The 27709-nt window shown below is 42.5% G+C and overlaps 1 protein-coding gene across 6 annotated transcripts in view; it reads right to left on the bottom strand.

Moving 5' to 3' along the window:
• The window catches only part of LOC121576922 (protein-methionine sulfoxide oxidase mical2b), a 95804-nt gene that overhangs the window by 50471 nt on the left and 17624 nt on the right, over positions 1-27709 (bottom strand). For all 6 annotated transcript variants that reach the window (XM_041890513.2, XM_041890515.2, XM_041890514.2 and 3 more), the window contains exons 2-10: positions 17497-17861; positions 14119-14326; positions 12996-13112; positions 11414-11515; positions 10389-10544; positions 9714-9814; positions 8627-8884; positions 6246-6361; positions 5577-5703 (exon numbers count right to left, since the gene is read on the bottom strand). In XM_041890513.2, coding sequence (XP_041746447.1) covers positions 5577-5703; positions 6246-6361; positions 8627-8884; positions 9714-9814; positions 10389-10544; positions 11414-11515; positions 12996-13112; positions 14119-14326; positions 17497-17760 — 1449 coding nt within the window. In that variant the 5' untranslated portion in view covers positions 17761-17861. The remainder of the gene's footprint in view (positions 1-5576; positions 5704-6245; positions 6362-8626; positions 8885-9713; positions 9815-10388; positions 10545-11413; positions 11516-12995; positions 13113-14118; positions 14327-17496; positions 17862-27709) is intronic.

Here is a 27709-nt window from a genome sequence, read left to right on the forward strand (position 1 = left end):
GGAATGCAGTGTTTGGTTTTCGCCAGGCATAATGGGACCCATTTCGTCCAAAAAGTTGACTCAAGTTTGCCAAAAAGCACTTGGATGATCATCAAGACTCTTGGAAGAACATTCTATGGACAGATTATTCAAAAGTATAACTTTTTGGACGACATGCTTCCAGTAATGCCTGGCGAAAACCAAACTCTGCATTCCACAGTAAGAACATCATACCAAAGGTCAAGCATGGTGGTGGTGGTGTGATGGTTTGGGGATGCTTTGCTGCCTCAGGACCTGGATGACTTGCCTTAATAGAAGGAACCATGAATTCTGCTCTGTATCAGAGAATTCTACAGGAGAATGTCAGACCATCCGTCTGTGAGCTGAAACTGAAGCGCAGCTGGGTCATGCAGCAAGACAATGATCCAAAACACACAATCAAGTCTACATGAAAATTGCTAAAAAGTAACAAATTGGAAGTTTTGGAATGGCCTAGTCAAAGTCCAGACCTAATCCCAATTGAGATGTGGCAGGACTTGAAACGAGCAGTTCATGCTTGAAAACCAACACGTCACTGAGTTAAAGCAGTTCTGCATGGAAAAGTGGGCCAAAATTCCTCCACAGCGACGTGAGACTGATCAACAACTACAGGAAGCATTTGGTTGGAGTCATTGCAGCCAAAGGTGGCACAACCAGTTATTGAGTGTAAGGGGGCAATTACTCTTTCACACAGGGGAATTGGGTGTTGCATAACTTTGTTAATGAAATAAATATGTAATTGTTGTGTTATTTGTTCACTTATGTTCCCTTTATCTAATATTAGGTTTTGGTTGAAGATCTGATAACATTCAGTATCACAAATATGCAAAAATAGAGAAAATTAGGAAGGGGGCAAATACTTTTTCATAGCACTGTATATAAAGAGAGCGAGAGAGAGAATTTCATTTGATTTGTTTTCATATACACTACCAGTCAAAAGTTTGGACACACCTACTCATTCAAGGTTTATTTTTTATTTTTTACATTGTAGAATAATAGTGAAGACATCAGAACTTTGAAATTACACATATGGAATTATGCAGTAACCAAAAAGGTGTTAAACAAATCAAAATATATTTTATATGTGAGATTCTTCAAATAGCCACCCTTTGCCTTGATGACAACTTTGCACACTCTTGGCATTCTCTCAACCAGCTTCATGAGGTAGTCACCTGGAATGCATTTCAATTAACAGGTGTGCTTTCTTAAAAGGTAATTTGTGGAATTTCTTTCCTTCTTAATGCGTTTGAGCCAATTAGTTGTGTTGTGACAATGTAGGGGGGGTATACAGAAGATAGCCCTATTCAGTAAAAGACCAAGTCCATATTATGGCAAGAACAGCTCAAATATGCAAAGAGAAACGACAGTTCATTATTACTTTAAGACATGAAAGTCAGTCAATACACATTTCAAGAACTTTGAAAGTTTCTTCAAGTTCAGTCGCAAAAACCATCAAGCGCTATGATGAAACTGGCTCTCATGAGGACCGCCACAGGAATGGAAGACCCAGAGTTACCTCTGCTGCAGAGGATAAGTTCATTAGAGTTACCAGCCTCAGAAATTGCAGCCCAAATAAATGGTTCACAGAGTTCAAGTCACAGACACATCTCAGCATCAACCGATCAGAGGGGACTGTGTGAATCAGGCCTTCATGGTCGAATTGCTGCAAAGAAACCACTACTAAAGGACACCAATAAGAAGAGGAGACCTAATTGGGCCAAGAAACACGAGCAATGGACATTAGACCGGTGGAAATGTGTCCTTCCGTCTGGAGTCCAAATTTGAGATTTTTGGTTCCAACCGCTGTGTGTTTGTGAGACGCGGTATGGGTGAACGGATGATCTCTGCATGTGTAGTTCCCACCATAAAGCATAGAGGAGGAGGTGTTATGGTGTGGGGGTGCTTTGCTGGTGACACTGTCTGTGATTTATTTAGAATTCAAGGCACACTTAACCAGCAGGTGCATTCTGCAACGATACGCCATCCAATCTGGTTTGGGTTTAGTGGGACTATCATTTGTTTTTCAACAGGACAATGACTCAACACACCTCCAGGCTGTGTAAGGACTATTTTAGCAAGAAGGAGAGTGATTGAGTGCTGCATCAGATGACCTGGCCTCCACAATCCCCCGACCTCAACCCAATTGAGATGGTTTGGGATGATTCAGACGGCAGAGTGAAGGAAAAGCAGCCAACAAGTGCTCAGCATATGTGGGAACTCCTTCAAGACTGTTGGAAAAGCATTCCAGGTGAAGCTGGTTGAGAGAATGCCAAGAGTGTGCAAAGCTGTCATCAAGGCAAAGGGTGGCCATTTGAAGAACCTCAAATATAAAATATATTTTGATTTGTTTAACACCATATTTGTTATTTCATAGTTTTGATGTCTTCTCTATTATTCTACATCTTCCGGACAATCTATATGCCAAAAATGATCAAGATCTGATGTTTTGAACAGGACTTGATTCATGAAATGTGTAAAAAACAGTAACCCCATGTGTCCAAAGACTAAATATAGTACAATATCAAAAACTCACATTGTAGACAAATGCTTTGGCCGATTTAAAAATGTCTTCAGATTTGTCCATCAGTAAGCGCAGAGAGCAAGTGTACTAAAACAAATTATAACTTTTCTGTAATGGACATGAATGGTTTAATTATCAACTGTTCTACAGTGCATTCGGAAAGTATTCAGAACCCTTTACGTTTTCCACATTGTTACGATACAGCCTTATTCTAAAATGGATTAAATTGGTAATTTTTTCCTCATCAATCTACACATACAGTGACTTGCGAAAGTATTCACCCCCCTTTGCATTTTTCCTATTTTGTTGCCTTACAACCTGGAATTAAAATTGATTTACACAACATGCCTACCACTTTGAAGATGCAAAATATTTTTTTAAACAAAAAAACAAAACTTGAGCGTGCATAACTACTCACCCTCCCAAAGTCAATACTTTGAAGGGCCACCTTTTGCAGCAATTACAGCTGCAAGTCTCTTGGGGTATGTCTCTATAAGGTTGGCACATCTAGCCACTGGGAATTTTGCCCATTCTTCAAGGCAAAACTGCTCCAACTCCTTCAAGTTGGATGGGTTCCGCTGGTGTTCAGCAATCTTTAAGTCATACCACAGATTCTCAATTGGATTGAGGTCTGGGCTTTGACTAGGCCATTCCAAGACATTTAAATGTTTCCCCTTAAACCACTCGAGTGTCGCTTTAGCAGTATGCTTAGGGTCATTGTCCTGCTGGAAGGTGAACCTCTGTCCCAGTCTCAACTCTCTGGAAGACAAACAGGTTTCCCTCAAGAATTTCCCTATATTTAGCGCCATCCATCATTCCTTCAATTCTGACCAGTTTCCCAGTCCCTGCCGATGAAAAACATCCCCACAGCATGATGCTGCCACCACCATGCTTCACTGTGGGGGATGGTGTTCTCGGGGTGATGAGAGGTGTTAGGTTTGCGCCAGACATAGCTTTTTCCATGATGGCCAAAAAGCTCAATTTTAGTGTCATCTGACCAGAGTACCTTGTTCCATATGTTTGGGGAGTCTCCCACATGCCTTTTGGCGAACACCAAACGTGTTCGCTTATTTTTTTCTTTAAGCAATGGCTTTTTTCTGGCCACTCTTCCGTAAAGCCCAGCTCTGTGGAGTGTACGGCTTAAAGTGGTCCTATGGACAGATACTCCAATCTCCGCTGTGGAGCTTTGCAGCTCCTTCAGGGTTATCTTTGGTCTCTTTGTTGCCTCTCTGATTAATGCCCTCCTTGCCTGGTCCGTGAGTTTTGGTGGGCAGCCCTCTCTTGGCAGGTTTGTTGTGGTGCCATATTCTTTCCATTTTTTTATAATTTAATGTTGCTCCATGGGATGTTCAAAGTTTCTGATATTTTTCTATAATAAATATAATATGCCATTTAGCAGACGCTGTTATCCAAAGCGACTTACAGTCATGCGTGCATAATTGTTTTTTGTGTATGGGTGGTCCCGGGGATCGAACCCACTACCCTGGCGTTACAAGTGCCGTGCTCTACCAGCTGAGCTACAGAGGACCACAACCCTGATCTGTACTTCTCCACAACTTTGTCCCTGTTTGGAGAGCTCCTTGGTCTTCATGGTGCCGCTTGCTTAGTGGTGTTGCAGACTCTGGGGCCTTTCAGAACATGTGTATATATACACTGAGATCATGTGACACTTAAATAAAGTCCATCTGTGTGCAATCTAACTAATTATGTGACTTCTGAAGGTAATTGGTTGCACCAGATCTTATTTAGGGGTTTCATAGCAAAGGGGGTGAATACATATGCACACACCACTTTTCCGTTATTTATTTTTTAGACATTTTTTTTTCATTTCACTTTACCAATTTGGACTATTTTGTGTATGTCCATTACATGAAATCCAAATAAAAATCCATTTAAATTGTTGTAATGCAGGTTGTAATGCAACAAAATAGGAAAAACACCAAGGGGGATGAATACTTTTGCAAGGCACTGCAATACCCCATAATGACAAAGCAAAAACCGTTTGACAATTTTGCAAATGTATTAAAAAAAAAAAACTGAAATACCACATTTACATAAAATATTCAGACCCTTTACTCAGTACTTTGTTGAAGCACCTTTGGCAGCGATTACCCCCTTGAGTCTTCTTGGGTATGACGCTCCAAGCTTGGCAGACCTGTATTTGGGGAGTTTCTCCCATTCTTCTCTGCAGATTCTCTTAAGCTCTGTCAGGTTGGATTGGGAGCGTGACTGCACAGCTATTTTCAGGTCTCCCCAGAAACTTGTCCCGAAGGGATTGGGAGCGTCACTGCACAGCTATTTTCAGGTCTCCCCAGAAACTTGTCCCGAAGCCACTCCTGCGTTGTCTTGGCTGTGTGATTAGGATCGTTGTCCTGTTGGAAGGGGAACCTTTGCCCCAGTCTGAGGTCCTGAGCGCGCTGGAGCAGGTTTTCATCAAGGATCTCTCATCTTTCTCTCAATCCTGACTAGTCTACCAGTCCCTGCCGCTGAAAAACATCCCCACACCATTATACTACCACCAACATGCTTCACCGTAGGGATGGTGCCAGGTTTCCTCCAGACGTGACGCTTGGCATTCAGGCCAACGAGTTCAATCTTGGTTTCATCAGACCAGAGAATCTTGTTTCTCATGGTCTGAGAGTCCTTTAGGTGCCTTTTGGAAAACTTCAAGCGGGCTGGACTCCAATCAAGTTGTATAAACATCTCAAGGATGATCAATGGAAACAGGATGCACCTGAGCGCAATTTCGAGTCTCATAGCAAAGGGTCTGAATACTTCTGTAAATACGTTTATATTATACATACACACACACACACACACACTTGCAAAAATGTATAAAAACCTTCTTCATTATGGGGTATTCTGTGTAGATTAATGAGGAAAAAAGTAATCGAATCCATTTTAGAATAATGCTGTAACGTAACAAAATGTGGAAAAAGTCAAGGAGTCTGAATACTTTCCGAATGCACTGTAAATAGGACAACACAACCTATCTGTTAAAAATGTAAATGTGAGGTATTCGCAATCTCAGACGAACCTGATGTGGCTTGACACAGCTGGAGTTGAGGTTGGGGTACCGTGTTACCGGGTCTATGGTGTACTGATCAAAGTTCTTTGAGATGTTCTCTGTCGTTGTTTGGGGTAATAGCCTGTAGAGGCCCTCCCTACAAACATGTCATGAAATGAAAACATTCATTTTCTGTTAAAAGCTGAACAACAGATGACCTGTCATACTGTGGGACAGTAAACACAAAATCACCATAACTTCCACTAATAGGATAACCAAACATTTGCTAACATGTAGCAACATGGATCTAATCATAATTTGAATGTAGACACCTGACAGCTATTTTTTCAAAGTGACTGGAACCGGTCTCTCCTAACCTGGATTAAGAAAATGTCAATAGAAGCTCATCCCATTTACAGTAGGTCTGTGTACATTTACATTTTAGTCATTTAGCAGACGCTCTTATCCAGAGCGACTTACAGTTAGTGAATACATTTTTATTTTATTTTTTCATACTGGCCCCCCGTGGGAATCTAACCCACAACCCTGGCATTGCAAATGCCATGCTCTACCAACTGAGATACATCCCTGCCGGCCATTCCTTCCCCTACCCTGGACGACGCTGGGCCAATTTTGCGCCGCCCCATGTATGGATGTAAACATGAGCTCAGTGAGGCCCCGATCCCCAGCCTACTGTACCTTTCTGCCAGTATCTCCAGATGGGTCTTGCCCTGCGCCCAGCCCCTCACCATCCACACCGTGTCAAAGGCAGCCAGGAACCCTCTAGCACAGCCTGTCCCCATGGGCCAGAAGGGCTGAAGACAGAGAGTACATTGGTCAACACACTACACACAGTACGCTCATACAAAGCAGGAGACACACTAATAGTTCAGCGACAACAAGCAAGCTAGGAATGTTCTCAAACTGCCTAAAGGGAATATGTGTGGGAAAAACATGATAATTTGATCTACAGTAAGATGAGGTGATTTTGTTTTTGCTATCTATAAATAAGTACAAGCCACCTGGTACTGACAACCTGGATAGTAAATTGCTGAGGTTGGTAGCGGAATACATTGCGACTCCGGTTTGCCACAGCTTCAATTTAAGCCTAGAAGACGGTGTGTGCCCGCAGACCTGGAGGGAGGCAAAGGTCATTCCGCTGCCCAAGAATAGCAGAGCACCCTGTAATGGTTCAAACAGCCGACCAATCATCCTGTTACCAGGACTTAGCAAACTTTTGGAAAAAAATGGTGTTTGACCAAATAGAAAGTTATTTTACAGAAACAATTTTTACAACAGACTTTCAGCATGCTTAAAGGGAAGGGCACTCAACATGCTCGGCACTGACACAAATGATTGATGATTGGCTAAAAGAAATTGAAAGTAAGAATATTGTAGGAGCTGTTTTGTTAGACGTCAGTGCAGCTTTTGATATCATTGATCATAACGTATTGCTGAAAACTTGTGTTATGGATTTGCATCCTCTGCCTTATCATGGATTGAGAGTTACCTATCTAATAGAACACAGAGGGTTTTCTTCAATGGACGCCTCTGTGATGCAAATTCAGTTAAGTGTGGTTTACTGCAGGGCAGCCAGCTTGGGCCATTATTGTTTTAATGTTTTCTCTAATGACCTTCCACTGACCTTGAATAAAGCCTGTGTGTCCATGTACGCTGACGACTCAAAAGTATACACGTCAGCTATGACAGTAAAATAAATAACTAACACCCTTAACATAGAGCTCCAGTCAGTTTTAGAATGGGTAACTAGCAATAGGCTGGTGCTAAATATAAAATAAAATAAAATAAAATAAAAGCATTTTTTTTGGGACAAATCACTCGCTCAATGCTAAACCTAATTTAGATCTATTATTGAATAATGGGCGATTGAGCAAGTTGAGGAGACTAAATGGCTGGGTGTAACCCTAGATAGCAAGCTGTCATGGTCAAAACATATAGACTCAATGGTTGCTAAAATGGGAAGAGGTCTGTCAATGATAAGGCGTTGCTCTGCTTTCTTGACATCTCAGACGACCAGACAGGTCCTACAGGCACTAGTTTTGTTGCACCTGGACTACTGCCCAGTTGTGTGGTCATGTGCGGCAAAGAGGGACATAGGTCAATTGCAGTTGGTCCAGAACAAACGGCACATACTGCATTTAGATGTACATGGGGGGGGCAAATGTCAGTTACATGTATGTCATTCTCTCCTGGCTCAAAGTTGAGGAGAGATTGACTGCATCACAATTGGTCTTTGTGAGAGGTGTTGAAGGTACCAAACTGGGTGACACTCATCGGTACAACACAAGACATGCAACCAGAGGTCTCTTCACAGTCCCCAGGTCCAGAACAGAGGCTGGGAAACGCACAGTATTAAATAGAGCCATGACTACATGGAACTCTCTGCCACCCCAGGAAACTCAAGCTAGCAATAAAACCAGATTAAAAACCAGATAAAAGATCACCTTACTGCACAAAGGGGACTGTGAAGAGACACAGCCATTTTATATATCTTGTATTGTAATTTGCCCTGTATTATGTATTGTATTATGTAGGTGGGTGGCCTGAACGGCTCATAGGGCAGGAGCCATCTCGTGTTTCTGAAGTGTGAGGCAGGAGATGATGTAGTATATGATGCATTTTAATTGTGGTTTTTTTTTCCAGGAAGAGTAGCCGCTGCCTTGGCAATTGGGGATCCCAATAAAATACTGTAACCATCCCAAAGGCAAACAATCCCTACACAAAAGGAGCAAGTTGAAACGTGTGTAAGGATGTGCTTTTACTGTACATATAGCACATTTACTGTTGGCTCCTGTGACTTCAGAGAGGCATTAAGACAAAGCTTTGAGAATTGACTAGCACTAGAGCGAGAAATTAAATGAACAGTGATCTATACCGGCGCACCAAACGAATGAAAACGGACCAAACAGGGAGGAAAAACCTGAAGTTGTCCAATAAGAAATGCATGTCTTTGGTTTCTGCTGCAAAATTATTTGCTCAATTTTGCTATGGTGCGACCTAATGTGTATACATATCACCCACAACAGTAAAACATCTAGTATGACGTAAACCCCCCTCACCTCCAGTAGACTGTCCCCCACCAGAGACACCAGTAGCTGGTGTCCGCACTTCTCCCTGAACAGCGCTGCGTTCTCCGAGGCGTACATGCAGGTGAAGTCGAACATGGCCACGTCGGGCTGGCTGCAGTGGTTGATGGCGTAGTCCAGAGAGGGCAGCTGGTAGTTGGTGCCAAAGTCGGCCGCCTCGCGGGCATAGGAGAGAAGAGCCTCCTGGTTCACGTTGTCTTGGTCCAGCAGCTTCTCTGTTTCAATGTAATCCTGCAGGACCAAGAAACAGGGAGGGTTGATGGAAAATCAATGGTATTGCTCCAAAAGGATCAGAGCGCCACCTCTACCAGGCCCTAGTTAGAGCCTATAACTGGGGCATAAGATTTTCCTGGTCAGGTCACATGGTCAGGAAAACATCATGGCCCTACCTACCTATTGCATGTGATCCCTCTTGATTCTGTGGAGATCAGACTGAGGTGATGGCAACCGGCCCTAAAGACTTTACAGTTGCCATAGACCGTTTTGTTCAACATTTCTGAATACGTAAGCAGGATTTGAAACACTATGCAGTACAAGTCAGTTTATTTAAGCAGTTGCTGAAACATCAAAGGGACAAGTTTCACCTCCGGTAGCAAGCAATTACAGGGATTACAAGTCTACTACACTATAGTTACGGATCAGAGCTCTCACATGAAATCATACGTTAATCAAACATATTTTCATTGTAGGAATTTGAACCAGTCAAGGCAGTAGTGCTATAATGAGAGCTTAAAGACTACACACAGAGGTCACATTCAGAGCAGGAAGGATGAGGAGTCAGTCTTCACTGAGGGAGAAATTAAATGAAAACAAGCCTTCAGAGACCAGACAGACAGAGGGGCCAGATTCCTTCTCACACAGCAACACTTTTTTCTCTCTCACTCCAATCCAATGTATCTTGTTCTGTGCTTTTATTCCCATTTCAAAGCCAGGGCTGAGATTTAGCACCCTCTGACATATAGGGCACAGCTGTAAATATCTGAACTGTTGGGGAGTGGAAGAGTAGGGGAATGACATATGGGGAAAGTGAACACAAAGGAGCAAAACAAACACCACTCACATGAATGATGACCCCCTTGTCCAGCAGACTCTGCTTCTTTGCGGTCATCACAAAGTAGTGTGTGTTGTCTCTGTAGTACACAATGTTCTCCAGATCAATCCCTGCAATAACAAGACAACAGATGAATTAACACCTTTATGTCCGTCATCATGTTGACCAGGTTGTATTAGTTGACCCCAACCGTACAGTAGGGATTAGGCCAGTGGATCATGCTCCACATACAGTGTGTATCTTCTGATCCATGTGAGTGATGGGGCACAGCCCTTTAATTAAGAGGGGATTGGAGGGGGAAGGGATTCCAGCCTGTCTTCACTGCTGAGCTAACTGTCCTCACAAAGCCAAGCAGGCTGGGAGAATCAGCAGCACAGGATCCTCCATGGTGTGTTAGCATGGCAAAGCACATCTTATCTACCTGACAGGCTGGTACTTAATTGTAAACACAACACTCCCTTTTTTTGTAGGAGCCACACTGGTTTCATTGATTAAAACATTTTATTTTGGTTCCCACTGGACTGATGTGATGATGACGACACCTAGGGAATCAGAATTCTAGAGGTAAATTAGCCTGGTCGCAGATCTGTTTGTGCTGTCTTGACAACTCCTATGGTCATTGGCAAGACAGTACAAACAGATCTGGGACCAGGCTAGGGGGGTCAGGTTTGGTAGAGGACCCACCTGTCTCCTCTTTGAGCTCCAGGAAGAACTTCTGGTTGAAGATGAAGGCCACTCCGCTGATCTCTTCCACCTTGGCCTCGGCCGTGGTGTTCCTGTTGACAAAGTTGGCTGTGATGGCGATGGCCAGCTTACCCCGGAACTCCTTCCTCTTGAAACCTGAGGGGAAGTATTGTTATTGTTCTGCTAAGGACACTTAACGTTTTGGATGTTAATCATTTTATATTGTATTAAACTGGGTCAGATTGATTTATTACATAGAGTAATACTTTGATTGTATTATTCTTATATCACCATGTAATAAACAGACTGATGATAAGGTTCAGATTATGCAAAAAAAACTAAACAAACCAGAGCATTACAAAATACTACCTTTGAACTTTGAGTAATAATCTTGTCTGGGTGATGATTAACCCATTTTCTTTCCTTTTTAGGTGCAGAGTCAGACTACGCTCAAGACTGAAGCCAATACTGTAATTGACTTTCACCCGTCACATGACCAGGGTCAGTCTGTATACAAGCTGTTCATCTTCTCAGGCTCCCAGGTAGACCTCTGGGCAAAGTGCTCTGATACGGTTCAAATGTTGCCAGTGCTAACTAGAGTTAACTGCAGATGAAGAGTAGTAGTCACTACCAGGGGCGCAACTTTGGTTTTAGAAGTGGGGGGATATAATTATATATATATTTTTTTTTATCCAGTCGGATAAACACTCCAAGCAGCCTACCCGACCGCTCGGAGGTGTCCGCATGGTCCTAAAGCACACATCTGCCTCGTTTTGTATCACATTCCAATAATCCAACTGGGGGGGGACAAAAATGCCATTTCAGAATGTGTGCATTTCTATTGGACTTTCCCTGTCTAGTATTTTATGGCTATGAGTGAAACTCTGTAGTTTGCCCCTTTTTTAGTTTAAAATGTTCAGGTGTGCAACTTTTAATCATGCACCAAGGGTCTTCCAGCCTCCTGTCAATGTTTAAACAGTCAAACACTGTGTAGAGCCAATAACATCTCCATCATGTGTTCTCACCGTCTAGCGTGTTTCTGCGTCCATCCGCACCGATCACCACGTCAAATTCAAAGTCAGTGAGGGGGTGGTTTGATGGTCTGATCTCAGCTCTCCATCCAGGCCCTGGGAAAAGGAGAAGATACAGTATTAGACAAGTGTTCCGAGACAGCGGCAAGCCATATGAATAAAGCAATATATTGTAAACATTTTCTATTTTCCATGACTGTTAAGATTACATCGGAGTTTGTTATTGATGACAAGTCACTACATCGTGCTTTTAGATTAATGTGAGGGCACGGTTAAATACATAATACATAGCTAAGTTGTCTGCAACTCTATAAATAGCTGGAGTCTTGCTGAGGGTTTGTAATCTTTCACAATGCAGCGTGGTGAGTGGCAATGATGCAGAGCGAAACAGTGACCCTCTCCATTTCAGCTCAACACTCATGCCACACAGTCTTACAGAAACACGCCAGGCCCACAGCACATTCTCCTGAGGTACCCCCTGAAGAACACGGTCACTGCTGCAGAGAAGGAAACATTGCAACCCTACATTTAGGCTAGTCTTCCATCTCCGTCTTCTGCAAACCCAAGCAAGTCTTCTATATTTATCTAGTGACAAGTCTGCCACCACATGCTACTGAAGAAATAACTAGGAGAAAAACAGGACGCTTGTTCAAATCCAATGTTCAAATCAAAATGGGACAGTTGGTGAAGCTTAGGGACTCTGAGGGACTTTGAAATGCAGCTTCATAAATATACAATGGGCTTGTTTTTGGCATCAACTAAAATTAGGCAAGCAACATTGATCTACAAAGCACATGCGCTTCACTGCAGCTCTAGAGGCAGCCTCTACATGTAAATGGTATTATGGGGCACGTGTTTCTAATAAAGAACACAAGATTGAGACCTAGCCAATCAGTCTGTGGCGTGTGATGTCATTTTGAGGCAGAGAAAGGGTTGTGGAGCCTTGCAAAAGTCCAAATCATTCGCAGAACAACAATATATAAAGCAGATTTATGACAAATATGCAAGCATGAAATAACAGTAAAATAAACTGAAATAAATTGTTTGTTGTAAACACAGCTGTTTAGTGATGATTGCCATGGACATGTTAACATGGCATGGAGGCTAGGGCTGTGACGGTCATGGATGACGGTTGTTGTTCAGCCAAATGGCCGCGGTCACCGCTAATCATTTGAATAGCGAAAGAATTATGCAAAAAATTAATAATGCGCTGCTGCTGCAGGGAGGGGGGCATGACCGGTTCCTGTTTGCTACACCTTGCTTGTTTCAGCAAAGAGCAACACAGTTTCATCACATTGTACAGTATCCATTTTACCCCGGAAACAGACTCAACAGCCCAAATGGTGTCATGACGTTCTTCATCCATAATCGTCTGTTACATGATTATACGGTAATTGTGCAAGCCCTAATGGAGGTTTGAAGTTCTGAAACTTCCTTTCACAGACTGAAGCTGGACCTGATACCACTGTGTCACTGTGTTGGAGTCAAAAGTGGACAGAAAGATTAAAAACATGACCGGTTCCTGTCCAGAGGTGGGAAAAGCTGTATTTTCAGACAAAAAAAGAAAGAAAGTAACCTTCATTCTCCTGCTTGTCCGGTGGTTCCAGCAGTTTGACAAACTCCACGTTGACATGGACCTCCACTCCCAGGATGAGGGAGACCTTCAACAGCATGAGCTGGAGCTGGCGAATACCTTCATAGACAAACAGATCAGGTTTATTTAAAAAGTGGCAGTGCAGTTAAAAAAGTGATTTTCCTGATACAGTATTTTCACACTATGAAAACTATGATTAAGGCTTTTTTGTGTAAGAGCGTTATGAAAATAATTATTGGAATTTCAGCCTATTCAGGTGGGATGGAGTTTTTGGCCCAGATCATGATATAACAATCTGATTTGATTATTCTGATCACCATCATCTTTTATTTTCATATGTATCCTCCTACTGTGAAGGGGTAAGAGGAGTAGGCTCCAGAGTCTAGATGATCCTATCCGCCAATCAGGGCCTTGTATGTAAATATATTTCAATTTGTATCGACACGCCCACACGATCAGACTGAGCATTTCAATGGCAAAAGGAGGCTCAGGGAAATAAATGATGAATCATATTTTTGGAGCTTTTTTCATGAAATAAACAGTGATTTGTTAAGATCATTAAAAAAAAGACTGCATGAGGGCTTTAACAACACATATCCATCTACACACAGTCTCCAATAACCTGTGGCCTTGCTAGGCTTAGAGACACATGGTTAATGAACTGCCACATGTGATTCCATTCTGAGGTATAGAAGTAGCTAGCTAGCAGCTGGTAAGTCTGTTTTCAACTTCATAAGTTAACCTGAGAAGCAGCGTCCATTTCAGTGAGTATTTATGACCCTGATAGAGGACACCAGAAGGTCACTTTATGTGGCAGCAGTGGTTTGAAAAACACACAGCATTTGCATCTATGGGCTCCTCCACTTTGCATGTTATCTAAGGCAAGGAAGTCGCAGGGAGATGTATAACACTCTCTCACACACACACACACAATCATCAGATTTCTCGGCAGAGCAACCCGGATATATATTGAAAGAAGAAGAACATGGAGGGACAGATCATGTAACAACATTACCATCTGATAAAAACTGTTAGCATCTGAACTAAAACAAGGAAGAATAATATTACTTAACATACTTCACATTGAGATAAGAATGAAACTTACTGATGTGGTCTATGGCTCCGGCACAGAATTTGCCATAGAACTTTTTGGCCCCGAGGCCCCTGAGGTCATGGATGGTGTAGGGCCACAGGTGGAGCACGTTGTTTCTGGAGAAGGTGTCCCTCTTCTCAATCACCACCACCTTGGCCCCCAGCAGAGCCAGCTCGATGGCTGTGCGCAAGCCACAGGGCCCTCCTCCAATGATCAAAGACTGTGTGGGGGCGGGGGGAAGAAAGAGAGAGACATCATCAGTGTACAATACAAACTGTAATTAAAACACAACCAAGGTAAACAAACTGTTGCAAAGGTTAAATGAAGTGTGATTACAGAAAATGTGATTAGCTACATCGAAAGCGTTCACCTCTTCGACATACAGTACCAGTCAAAGGTTTGGACACACATACTCATTCAAGGGTTTTTATTTCTTTAATTTTTACTATTTTCGACATTATAGAATAATAGTGAAGACATCAAAACTATGAAATAACACATATGGAATCATGTAGTAACCCAAAAAGTGTTAAACAAAACAGAAAATATTTTATATTTGAGATTCTTCAAAGTAGCCACCCTTTGCCTTGATGACAGCTTTGCACACTCGTGGCATTCTCTCAAGCAGCTTCATGAGGTAGTCATCTGGAATGCATTTCAATTAACAGGTGTGCCTTGTTAAAAGTTAATTTGTGGAATTTCTTTCCTTCTTAATGCGTTTCAGCAAATCAGTTGTGTTGTGACAAGGTAGGGGTGGTATACAGAAGATAGCCCTATTTGGTAAAAGACCAAGTCCATATTATGGCAAGAACAGCTCAAATATGCAAAGAGAAACGACAGTCCATCATTACTTTAAGACATGAAGGTCAGTCAATCCGGAACATTCCAAGAACTTTGAAAGTTTCTCAAGTGCAGTCGCAAAAACCATCAAGTGCTATGATGAGGAAAGGAAGACCCAGAGTTACCTCTGCTGCAGAAGATAAGTTCATTAGAGTTAACTGCACCTCAGATTACAGCCCAAATAAATGCTTCACAGAGTTCAAGTAACAGACATCTCAACATCAACTGTTCAGTGGAGACTGCGTGAATCAGACCTTCATGGTCGAATTGCTGCAAAGAAACCACTACTAAAGGACACCAATAAGAAGAAGAGACTTGCTTGGGCCAAGAAACACGAGCAATGGACATTAGACCAGTGGAAATCTGTCCTTTGGTCTGATGAGTTCCAACCGCCGTGTCTTTGTGAGACGCAGAGTAGGTGAACGGATGATCTTTGCATGTGTGGTTCCCACGTGAAGCATGGAGGAGGAGTTGTGATGGTGTGGGGGTGCTTTGCTGGTGACACCGTCAGTGGTTTATTTAGAATTCACAGCATTCTGCAGCGATACGCCATCCCATCTGGTTTGCGCTTAGTGGGACTATCATGTGTTTTTCAACAGGACAATGACCCAAAACACACCTTCAGGCTGTGTAAGGGCTATTTGACCAAGGAGAGTGATGGAGTGCTGCATCAGATGACCTGGCCTCCACAATCACCCGACCTCAACCCAATTGAGATGTTTTGGGATGAGTTGGACCGCAGAATGAAGGAAAAGCAGCCAACAAGTACTCATCATATGTGGGAACTCCTTCAAGACTGTTGGAAAAGCATTCCAGGTGAAGCTGGTTGAGAGAATACCAAGAGTGTGTAAAGCTGTCATCAAGGCAAAGGGTGGCTACTTTGAAGAATCTCAAATATATTTAGATTTGTTTAATACTTTTTTGGTTACTACATGATTCCATGTGTTATTTCATAGTTTTGATGTCTTCACTATTATTCTACAATGTAGAAAATAGTAAAATAAAGAAAAACCCTTGAATGAGTAGGTGTGTCCAAACTTTTGACTGGTACTGTAAGTTCTATTGTATTGCAACCTCTGGTATACAGCATAAAAGAGTAAAGGGTAAAACAAGGCCTCGTAAGGGGAACTGAATGGGGAACAACATGTCAACTCAAGAGTTGTGGTTTAGCATTCATTTTAAAAAGTGAAAAATCTAAGTCTCAGCATCATTCTGTTCTGGAATTGTCCCTATGCTAAACATGCTAGCAAACGTGGACATAAATGGGCAGATTTTTTTAAACAGCCTGCATTCTTTGTTCCAATTCTTTGACAGTGTAAAATCACCAAATCTATCACAACAAAATGAGGAGGTTTATCATGCTATCTTTGTTTAAAATGATCCGATGGACGTGTGCAGCGTAGCTGTTCGTTTCTCCACATTGCTCACAAACATCTACCAGCTGGGTGTGCAGGATATCATATCTCAAGACAGTGAAACACGATAAGAGATACACAAACAGTCTGTTTCACATGCGTCATCACATTATCATGAAAGAGAAGTCGTGTTATGAACTTACTGTACAGATAGTACTCTAACATACTGTAAAACCATATAATTAAATAGAACACAGGCTCTGCTCACGGTTTAACTTGAATGTATATCTATGATGTAAACTGCCAGTCATGTGATATGATTATATTTTTGACTGCACTGTGCCTTTAATAAAAGTAGCCAATTCCATCAGATGGTGACCAGAGTCTTACCTACATCTGACACAGGGAAGGATAACACTTTATTTGGATACTCCCAAGTAGATGGTGTGTAGATGTTTAGTACAGGGCCGGACTACCACATTTGGGGCCCTGGGGCACCTACCTCCAGGGCGCCCAACCCCTGTATTCATAGGCTATCTGGGGGGCCCGTTTGGTAATCCGCCCTTGGTTCAGTAGATGTTCAGTAACTGTCAACAACATTTCAACTATCTACTAACCCTTATTCTAAACCTAACCCTAAGCGTAACGTTAACAAGCATTTTCTTATCAACAGATACTTTGTTGATAGTATGACCATCTGTAGATTTTTTAAAACATTTTTAGTCATTTAGCTGACGCTCTTATCCAGAGCAACTTACAGGAGCAATTAGGGTTAAGTGCCTTGCTCAAGGGCACATCGACAGATTTTTCACCTAGTCGGCTCGGGGATTAGAACCAGCGACCTTTCGGTTACTGGCACAACGCTCTTACCCACTAAGCTACCTGCCGCCCCCATCTATATGGGAGTATCCAAATAAAATGCGACCCAGGGAAGTTATAAATCAAAACCAACAAGCTATGAATCATCAGTCTTTATGCAGATATGGGATATTAACATGGAGATTATCATCTATTCAATCCCAATGTGGGAGGTCTGCCCAATGGCAAATACGGGGTTTGTTCATTTAAGGCTTGTTCCTTATATCTAGATGCTGCATTTCTTGTATCAAATCTAAAACGACTTCCAACCTCTGTCACAAAGTTGTGAGTCTGACTTGTGCATTTGATTACTGTGATAGCTTGTCTGACTTCTTACCCTAGTGCCCTCACAGGCTTTGGCTTTCTTGTACTCCTTGTGGCCGGCTCTCTTGTCCAGTTTGGTCCAGAGGGCATTGGCCTTCCAATTGGTGACCGTGGCTTTGAGGTTGCTGTAGAAGTTCCTGTAGTCCAGCGGATCCAGATCCATCTGCCTGCATAGGATACTAAAGGCCTGCAGAGTGCCCTTACACGTGGACGCCTGGACAAAGTTCTCAAAGAGCTGCCCCGCCTGGGCGCTCCTCTCATCCTCTGTTTCACCCATATTCTGTTTTGGAGACTCGATCTGTCCGTTACTCCCTTTCTCCGTCTCCAGCCACTCACAGGCTTAGTTAGAATATGATCTGACTGCCATCTCAGCGGGTTCTGGAAAAGAAAATGGCATTGGATTTTATTACAGTATCACTCTGCACTCAGACTGTGGTACTATAGGCAAAAATAATCAAGACATTTTCTATGTGATATGGTCTCCCAAGTAATAATGTTATATTAACAGCACTTAATAAACATTAAAACTATTACAGACATGACAACAAATTACTTTCTTAAAAAGTCCACAAAAGATGAATTAGCACCCTGGAGCATGATTATGTTACTGCAAATGTTTAAAATGAAAACAACAAGGTCACATTCTAAATATACGGAAACTCTGTAGCATGTTCTCAAAATAGACTACATGCACTCATTGATATACAGTGCATTCGGGAAAGACCTCTTCCTTTTTCCACATTTTGTTACATTACAGCCTTATTCTAAAATGGATTAAATAAATAAAAATGCATCATCTATCTACACACAACACCCCATAATGACAAAGCGAAAACAGGTTTATATAAATGTTTTAAACATTTATTAAATAAAAAAAAACTAATACCTTATTTACATAAGTATTCAGACCCTTTGCTATGAGAATCGAAATTGAGCTCCGGTGCATCCTGTTTCCAATGATCATCCTTGAGATGTTTCTACAACTTGGAGTCCACCTGTGGTAAATTCAATTGATTGGAAATGATTTGGAAAGACACACAGTTGACAGTGAACGTCAGAGCAAAAACCAAGCCATGAGGTTCGAAGGAATTGTCCGTAGAGCTCCGAGACAGGATTGAGTCGAGGCACAGATCTGGGAAAAGGGCACCAAAACATTTCTGCAGCATTGAAGGTCCCCAAGAACACAGTGGCCTCCATCATTCTTAAATGGAAGAAGTTTGGAACCAGCAAGACCCTTCCTAGAGCTGGCCGCCTGGCCAAACTGAGCAATTGGGGGAGAAGGGCCTTGGTCAGGGAGGTGACCAAGAACCTGATGGTCACTCTGACAGCGCTCCAGAGTTCCTCTGTGGAGATGGGAGAACCTTCCAGAAGGACAACCATCTCTGCAGCACTCCACCAAATCAGGCCTTTATGGTAGAGTGGCCAGATGGAAGCCACTCCTCAGTAAAAGGCACATGACAGCCCGCTTGGAGTTTGCCAAAAGGCACCTAAAGGACTGACCATGAGAAACGATATTCTCTGGTCTGATGAAACCAAGATTGAACTCTTTGGCCTAGATGCCAAGCGTCACGTCTGGAAGAAACCTGGCACCATCCCTACGGTGAAGCATGGTGGCAGCATCATGATGTGGAGATGTTTTTCAGCGGCAGGGACTGGGAGACTAGTCAGGATTGAGGGAAAGATGAACGGAGCAAAGTACAGAGATATCCTTGCTGAGTGGCTCCCCATCTAACATGACAGAGCTTGAGAGGATATGCAGAGAAGAACGGGAGAAACTCCCCAAATACAGGTGTGCCAAGCTTGTAGCGTCATACCAAAGAAGACTCAAGGCTGTAATCTCTGCCAAAAGGTGCTTCAACAAAGTACTGAGTAAAAGGGTCTGAATACTTATGTAAATGTGATTTCATTTATTTTATTTTGTATACATTTGCAAAAAAAATCTAAAAGCCTGTTTTTGCTTTGTCATTATGGGGCATTGTGTGTAGATTGATGAGGGAAAAAACGATTAAATCCATTTTAGAATAAGGCTGTAAAGTAACAAAATGTGGAGAAAGGGTTCTGAATACTTTCCGAATGCACTGTAAGATAGTGAACCAACATTTCCACTGAGCAGTCACAGGGAAACAGGAAAAGTTTAAATAGTACGGCCTGTTTCAAGCATGAAGATGCTTTTGCATCAAACCTCTCTAAAATATCCCTAATTTGCATAGCTGGAGATATTCATCAGCTCATGATGACAGCTCTGAAACCATTAAAAAAGCCCAGGGATCTTTCTTCATTACAACACCCATGTACCCTACACTTAACTGCCTGTCTGTCTGCATCCTCTCCCATTACCTGTCTAAATAATAGTCTGACTAGACAGTCAATCAACTAGCCATCATTCAGTAGTCTCCATAGCTCAAGTAAGGACCAACAATTTCAAGCAGCATATTGTAGAAGCATGTGGTCAGAGTGTATATAAGGAAATTAAATATATTATTCAATGACCTTGTACAGTGAGGGAAAATAAATGTTTGATCCCCTGCTGATTTTGTACGTTTGCCCACTGACAAAGACATGATCAGTCTATAATTTTAAATGGTAGGTTTATTTGAACAGTGAGAGACAGAATAACAACAAAGAAATCCAGAAAAACACATGTCAAAAATGTTATAAATTGATTTGCATTTTAATGTGGGAAATAAGTATTTGACCCCTCTGCAAAACATGACTTAGTACTTGGTGGCAAAACCCTTGTTGGCAATCACAGAGGTCAGACGTTTCTTGTAGTTGGCCACCAGGTTTGCACACATCTCAGGAGGGATTTTGTCCCACTCCTCTTTGCAGATCTTCTCCAAGTCATTAAGGTTTCGAGCCTAACGTTTGGCAAATCGAACCTTCAGCTCCCTCCACAGATTTTCTATGGGATTAAGGTCTGGAGACTGGCTAGGCCACTGCAGGACCTTAATGTACTTCTTCTTGAGCCACTCCTTTGTTGCCTTGGCCGTGTGTTTTGGGTCATTGTCATGCTGGAATACCCATCCACGACCCATTTTCAATGCCCTGGCTGAGGGAAGGAGGTTCTCACCCAAGATTTGACGGTACATGGCCCCGTCCATTGTCCCTTTGATGCGGTGAAGTTGTCCTGTCCCCTTAGCAGAAAAACACCCCCAAAGCATAATGTTTCCACCTCCATGTTTGACAGTGGGGATGGTGTTCTTGTGGTCATAGGCAGCATTCCTCCTCCTCCTCCAAACACAGCGGGTTGAGTTGATGCCAAAGAACTCGATTTTGGTCTCATCTGACCACAACACTTCACCCAGTTCTCCTCTGAATCATTCAGATGTTCATTGGCAAACTTCAGACGGGACTGTATATGTGCTTTCTTGAGCAGGGAGCAGGGGGACCTTGCGGGCACTGCAGGATTTCAGTCCTTCACGGCGTAGTGTGTTACCAATTGTTTTCTTGGTGACTATGGTCCCAGCTACCTTGAGATCATTTACAAGATCCTCCCGTGTAGTTCTGGGCTGATTCCTCACCGTTCTGATGATCATTGCAACTCCACGAGGTGAGATCTTGCATGGAGCCCCAGGGCAAGGGAGATTGACAGGTCTTTTGTGTTTCTTCCATTTGCGAATAATCGCACCAACTGTTGTCACCTTCTCACCAAGCTGCTTGGCGATGGTCTTGTAGCCCATTCCAGCTTTGTGTAGGTCTACAATCTTGTCCCTGACATCCTTGGAGAGCTCTTTGGTTTGGCCATGGTGGAGAGTTTGGAATCTGATTGATTGATTGCTTCTGTGGACAGGTGTCTTTTATACAGGTAACTATCTGTGATTAGGAGCACTCCCTTTAAGAGTGTGTTCCTAATCTCAGCTCGTTACCTGTATAAAAAGACACCTGGGAGCCAGAAATCTTTCTGATTGAGAGGGGGTCAAATACTTATTTCCCTCATTAAAATGCAAATCAATTTATAACATTTTTGACATGCGTTTTTCTGGATTTTGTTGTTGTTATTCTGTCTCTCACTGTTCAAATAAACCTACCATTAAAATTACAGACTGATCATTTCTTTGTCAGTGGGCAAACGTACAAAATCAGCAGGGGATCAAATACTTTTTTCCCCTCACTGTATAATACATTCTCTCAACAATGACTTCTCTACCCTTCATGTCAATTGGAATGTAAACCTGGATGTGTCAAAGGAACTTGACAAAATCCCAATATCAAAGCACTACAGTAGTGGCATCTCTTCTCCTGAGAAGAGGAGAGAGAATGCATTTTCCATGAGGCCTGAAACGGGAGCTCCTTCAATAGTTGAATGGCTACGTGCAGACTGCAGGAGTGTGCAACCTGAACAACTGAGAAGTCTGGCTGCAGCGACTGAGGCCTGCTAGTCCACAGTAGCTCCCCTCTCCCCACTGCTTTTAGTGAACAAGAGAGGGTGTCATCTCTCATACGTAATCACTTTTGGCAGATAGCAACAACATCTAAATCGAACACTGAGTCTCTAGCATTGAAAGACAGCTGCTCTCTGCTCCAATACACTTTTCTGGCTGACCACTCATGGGAGGGTGTAATTCAGTCAAGAGAGAAATAAAAAAAATCTCACATTTCAACTTCAGCTTGCTAGGGGGGGGTAAAGACACAGTAACTCACACACACTTCCAGGGATTCAGTGTGGTACGAGTGTTCACAGCCTAATCTACAGTGCATTTGGAAAGTATTCAGACCCCTTGACTTATCCACATTTTGTTACTTTACAGCCTTATTCTAAAATGGTTTGAATTGTTTCCTCCTGGAGCAGGTTTTTATCAAGGATCTCTGTACTTTGCTCTGTTCATCTTTCCCTCGATCCTGACTAGTCTCCCAGTCCCTGCCGCTGAAAACATCCCCACAGCATGATGCTGCCACCACGCTTCACCGTAGGGATGGTGCCAGGCCAAAGCGTTCAATCTTGATTTCATCAGACCAGAGAATCTTGTTTCTCATGGTCTGAGTCCTTTAGGTGCCTTTTGGCAAACTCCAAGCGGGCTGTCATGTGCCTTTTACTGAGGAGTGGCTTCCGTCTGGCCACTCCACCATAAAAGCCTGATTGGTGGAGTGCTGCAGAGATGGTTGTCCTTCTGGAAGGTTCTCACATCTCCACAGAGGAATTCTGATGTTCTGTCAGAGTGACCATCGGGTTCTTGGTCACCTCCCTGACCAAGGCCCTTCTCCCTCAATTGCTCAGTTTGGCCGGACGGCCAGCTCTAGGAAGAGTCTTGGTGGTTCCAAACTTCTTCCATTTAAGATTGATGGAGGCCACTGTGTTCTTGGGGACCTTCAATGCTGCAGAAATGTTTTGGTACACTTCCCCAGATCTGTGCCTCGACAAAATCCTGTCTCGGAGCTCTACAGACAATTCCTTCAACCGCATGGCTTGGTTTTTGCTCTGACATGCACTGTCAACTGTGGGACCTTATATAGACAGGTGTGTGCCTTTCCAAATCATGTCCAATCAATTGCATTTACCATAGGTGGACTCCAATCAAGTTGTAGAAACATATCAAGGATGATCAATAGAAACAGGATGTGCCTGAGCTCAAAGGTATGTGTTTATATTTTGTATACATTTGCTAACATTTCTAACAGCCTGTGTCATTATGGGTTATTGTGTGTAGATTGATGAGGATTTTTATTTATTTAATCAATTTTAGAATAAGGCTGCAACGTAACAAAATGTGGAGTAAGTCAAGGGGTCTGAATACTTTCCGAATGCACTGTGTGTATATATATATAAATATAAAACCTGTTGTACCACTGTGCATTGTGGGATTTCGCACAGAAAGTGCCTAGCATGATATCGCACTCACAATCTGCCTCTATTTGAAGAAACAGTTTAAAATTGCGTCTAGGAAACACTGGAAGAAGACATTTTTATATCTCCACTGAACTCCCTGTATTTCTAATTAGACATGCACTCGGGGGAAATATAGCTGCCTTCCTCTGTCATTCATATAGTTGAGAGAGGCCTGTAATTTTCATCATAGGTACACGTCAACTATGACAGACAAAATGAGAATTTTTTTCCTCCAGAAAATCACATTGTATGATTTTTAATGAATTTATTTGCAAATTATGGTGGAAAATAAGTATTTGGTCAATAACAAAAGTTTCTCAATACTTTGTTAAATACCCTTTGTTGGCAATGACACAGGTCAAACGTTTTCTGTAAGTCTTCACAAGGTTTTCACACACTGTTGCTGGTATTTTGGCCCATTCCTCCATGCAGATCTCCTCTAGAGCAGTGATGTTTTGGGGCTGTCGCTGGGCAACACAGACTTTCAACTCCCTCCAAAGATTTTCTATTGGGTTGAGATCTGGAGACTGGCTAGGCCACTCCAGGACCTTGAAATCCTTCTTACGAAGCCACTCCTTCATTGCCCGGGCGGTGTGTTTGGGATCATTGTCATGCTGAAAGACCCAGCCACGTTTCATCTTCAATGCCCTTGCTGATGGAAGGAGGTTTTCACTCAAAATCTCACGATACATGGCCCCATTCATTCTTTCCTTTACACGGATCAGTCGTCCTGGTCCCTTTGCAGAAAAACAGCCCCAAAGCATGATGTTTCCACCCCCATGCTTCACAGTAGGTATGGTGTTCTTTGGATGCAACTCAGCATTCTTTGTCCTCCAAACACGACGAGTTGAGTTTTTACCAAAAAGTTATATTTTGGTTTCATCTGACCATATGACATTCTCCCAATCCTCTTCTGGATCATCCAAATGCACTCTAGCAAACTTCAGACGGGCCTGGACATGTACTGGCTTAAGCAGGGGGACACGTCTGGCACTGCAGGATTTGAGTCCCTGGTGGCTTATTGTGTTACTGATGGTAGGCTTTGTCACTTGGGTCCCAGCTCTCTGCAGGTCATTCACTAGGTCCCCCCGTGTGGTTCTGGGATTTTTGCTCACCGTTCTTGTGATCATTTTGACCACACGGGGTGAGATCTTGCGTGGAGCCCCAGATCGAGGGAGATTTTCAGTGGTCTTGTATGTCTTCCATTTCCTAATAATTGCTCCCACAGTTGATTTCTTCAAACCAAACTGCTTACCTATTGCAGATTCAGTCTTCCCAGCCTGGTGCAGGTCTACAATTTTGTTTCTGGTGTCCTTTGACAGCTCTTTGGTCTTGGCCATAGTGGAGTTTGGAGTGTGACTGTTTGAGGTTGTGGACAGGTGTCTTTTATACTGATAACAAGTTCAAACAGGTGCCATTAATACAGGTAACGAGTGGAGGACAGAGGAGCCTCTTAAAGAAGAAGTTACAGGTCTGTGAGAGCCAGAAATCTTGCTTGTTTGTAGGTGACCAAATACTTATTTTCCACCATAATTTGCAAATAAATTCATTAAAAATCCTACAATGTGATTTTCTGGATTTTTTCTCTCTCAATTTGTCTGTCATAGTTGATGTGTACCCATGATGAAAATTACAGGCCTCTCTCATCTTTTTAAGTGGGAGAACTTGCACAATTGGTGGCTGACTAAATACTTTTTTCCCCCACTGTATGTGCTGCCAAGTCTAGGACAACTTTCCTTGCAAAGACACAGGTCACAATTTCTTAGCATTTCACAAAGCCTTGACTGGAACTCTTTGACAACAGGTCTATTGAGTAAGCATGGTAGACCATTGCGTGGTGGACCATTCTTGATACACACGGGAAACTGTTGAGCGTGAAAACCCCAGCAGCATTGCAGTTCTTGACACAAACCTGTGCGCCTGGCACCTGCTACCATACACCGTTCAAAAGACGCTTAAATGTTTTGTCTTGCCCATTCACCTTCTGAATGGCACACATACACAATCAGTGTCTCAAGGCTTAAAACGCCTTCTTTAACCGGTCTCCTCCCCTTCATCTACACTGATTGAAGTGGATTTAACAAGTGACATCAATAAAAAGGATAATAGCTTCACCTGATAGTCCATGTCATGGAAAGAACAGGTGTTCTTAATATTTTGTATAGTCAGTGTAGGTTACCTGGACATTGCCTGAGGTAGGGGATATAGTATACACGTCCAGGTAACCAAGGAGTACAATGCACAGACAAGACATGGGTATCAGTTACAAAAGGAAGGGTTTCATTTCTGTAACAGCAGCCAGGACTACCGAAAGTCAAACTTAATTATCAAAAAATCTTTACTGTAAGACATTCCCTCCCCAAAAATGGTTTGTTTAATTGGACATTTGATTCAAGGTCATTGACAAAGCTACATTATTTACACCAAAAGGTTTGAGTTTTTTTGCATACAGTATATTTCTGCTACAAAATGAGTCTGCTGTATAAGTAAGCTTCTTACCAGTTCAGACCAGCTGAGTACCACATAGCGTTACTATCAAGAACAGAACAGTGCTGTCTGTCCAGCAGGCACAGTATGAGGCAGAGAAAGTTGTGCCTTCTCAGTGAGACAGGAATCAAAGGAGAGCCGACAAGTGCCTAGCCAGACAGACTGTGTGCCAGGAATACCTTCGAAAAACACATTTTAAAAACGTGGCTCACTGGCTCAGAGCACCAATCAAAGAGATTCAGAAAGACTTCTCATCAGACCACTACAGCCTGTGATCTTTGTAGAATACAGTACAGGCAATGAGAATATCATAAAACAGTCTAGAGCATAGCACATTGCGTTTCTGAGGGAAGATCCAATGGTTTCACACTAAGCGTTAAGTGTTTAGGCGTGTCAGAGTAGTGGTGTGGTGAAAGGGAATTCAAAGTGGTTGGCTGGTGACATGCAGGTTTAAATATGATGCTGATTAACTCCAGCATGCTCAGTTTCCTCTGAGGCAGGAAACATCCACTGGAGGAATGTCAGAGAAATATGGACCTGATGCAGGACAGACTGAACTGTTTGTCAAAGAGAAGGACAAGGAACACAAACAGAGAAGGCCTAAGGCCATTTATTAAATACATTTACATTTTAGTCATTTAGCAGATGCTCTTATCCAGAGCGACTTACAGGAGCAATTAGGGTTAAGTGCCTTGCTCAAGGGCAAAGACAGATTTTTCACCTAGTCAGCTCGGGGATTAGAACCAGCGACCTTTCGGTTACTGGCACAACGCTCTTAACCACTAAACTACCTGCCGCCTATTATTCAGGTCAGTTGTGTTCCTTTCCTCCAATCAGAAAAGGACATAACCTAACTTGACAAAATAGCATTCCAGTCAGAAATGAAATCTAATTAATAATATTCTAACTTAGATTAATCATGAAATGAATACAGAACAACCCATTGAAGATCATGGTCTGATTCAGTCACAGTCCTCTTAATGATAGCATTTACCAGATTCCACAGTTAACTTTATCAGAGAAAACTTCCTGCTTGACATGACCTCCCGTCTGTCTGCCCAATGGACGGTTTCCTACGTTACCCTTAATGACCGGGGAATGTAGGTAATGCAATTACCACACAGGCCATGATGAAATCTGTAGAGACCAAATACAGTATATGCACATCAAACCAGAGAACACCTACACCCATCATTGGCAGGATAAGCTACCAGAAGCCAGCGATGTCAGTCACATACTTGCTATGCCCTTGACACATATTAAAGCAATAAGGCAAAGCATTAATGGGTGCTGAAGATATCTACCAACCGCCAGGGAGGAAAAGGAAGTATATGTGAGGGGAGAAATAGTGAGTCATTCCATGTCATTTCAGCAAGCCATGACACCCACCATCTCAAATTGTTCTGAAATCATTTCTGTACTTAGAAACAGATAAGATTAGCAGTCCTGCAACATAATTTTGGGGACATTTTATTTGATCTCTGAGAAATTAAGCTAATTGATTGCACACAAATTGGCCATTTTACATCAATTTTTATTCACATAATATTAAATAAAATCGAGTACCAACATCCATTTGAACCAAACGTATTCCTACTATTGAGTAAGACATGAAGAATCCAATAAAATGGTCAAAAGCTAACCACAGACCCCCTACACTCCACACCAATCCCACCCCAACAACCAGCATACCGTATCAGTTCTATATCTGACAAGTAGTATGGAGCTGCAGCTTGGAGTACAGCTTCTTCATCCCATGTAATGTATTCCCTGGGAAGTTGAAGTTGCTTGCATTATTTACCATAAATGAGTGTGAAAGTACCAGGTTTTGTCCAATAGATGCCACTCCAGCTACTCACTCCAGCTACTGCCACAGCCTTTTATCAATTTTGCTGCTCATGTTTATTAAAAGATG

The sequence above is a fragment of the Coregonus clupeaformis genome, chromosome 11 (genome assembly GCF_020615455.1).
Source record: "Coregonus clupeaformis isolate EN_2021a chromosome 11, ASM2061545v1, whole genome shotgun sequence".
Taxonomy (NCBI): Eukaryota; Metazoa; Chordata; class Actinopteri; order Salmoniformes; family Salmonidae; genus Coregonus; species Coregonus clupeaformis.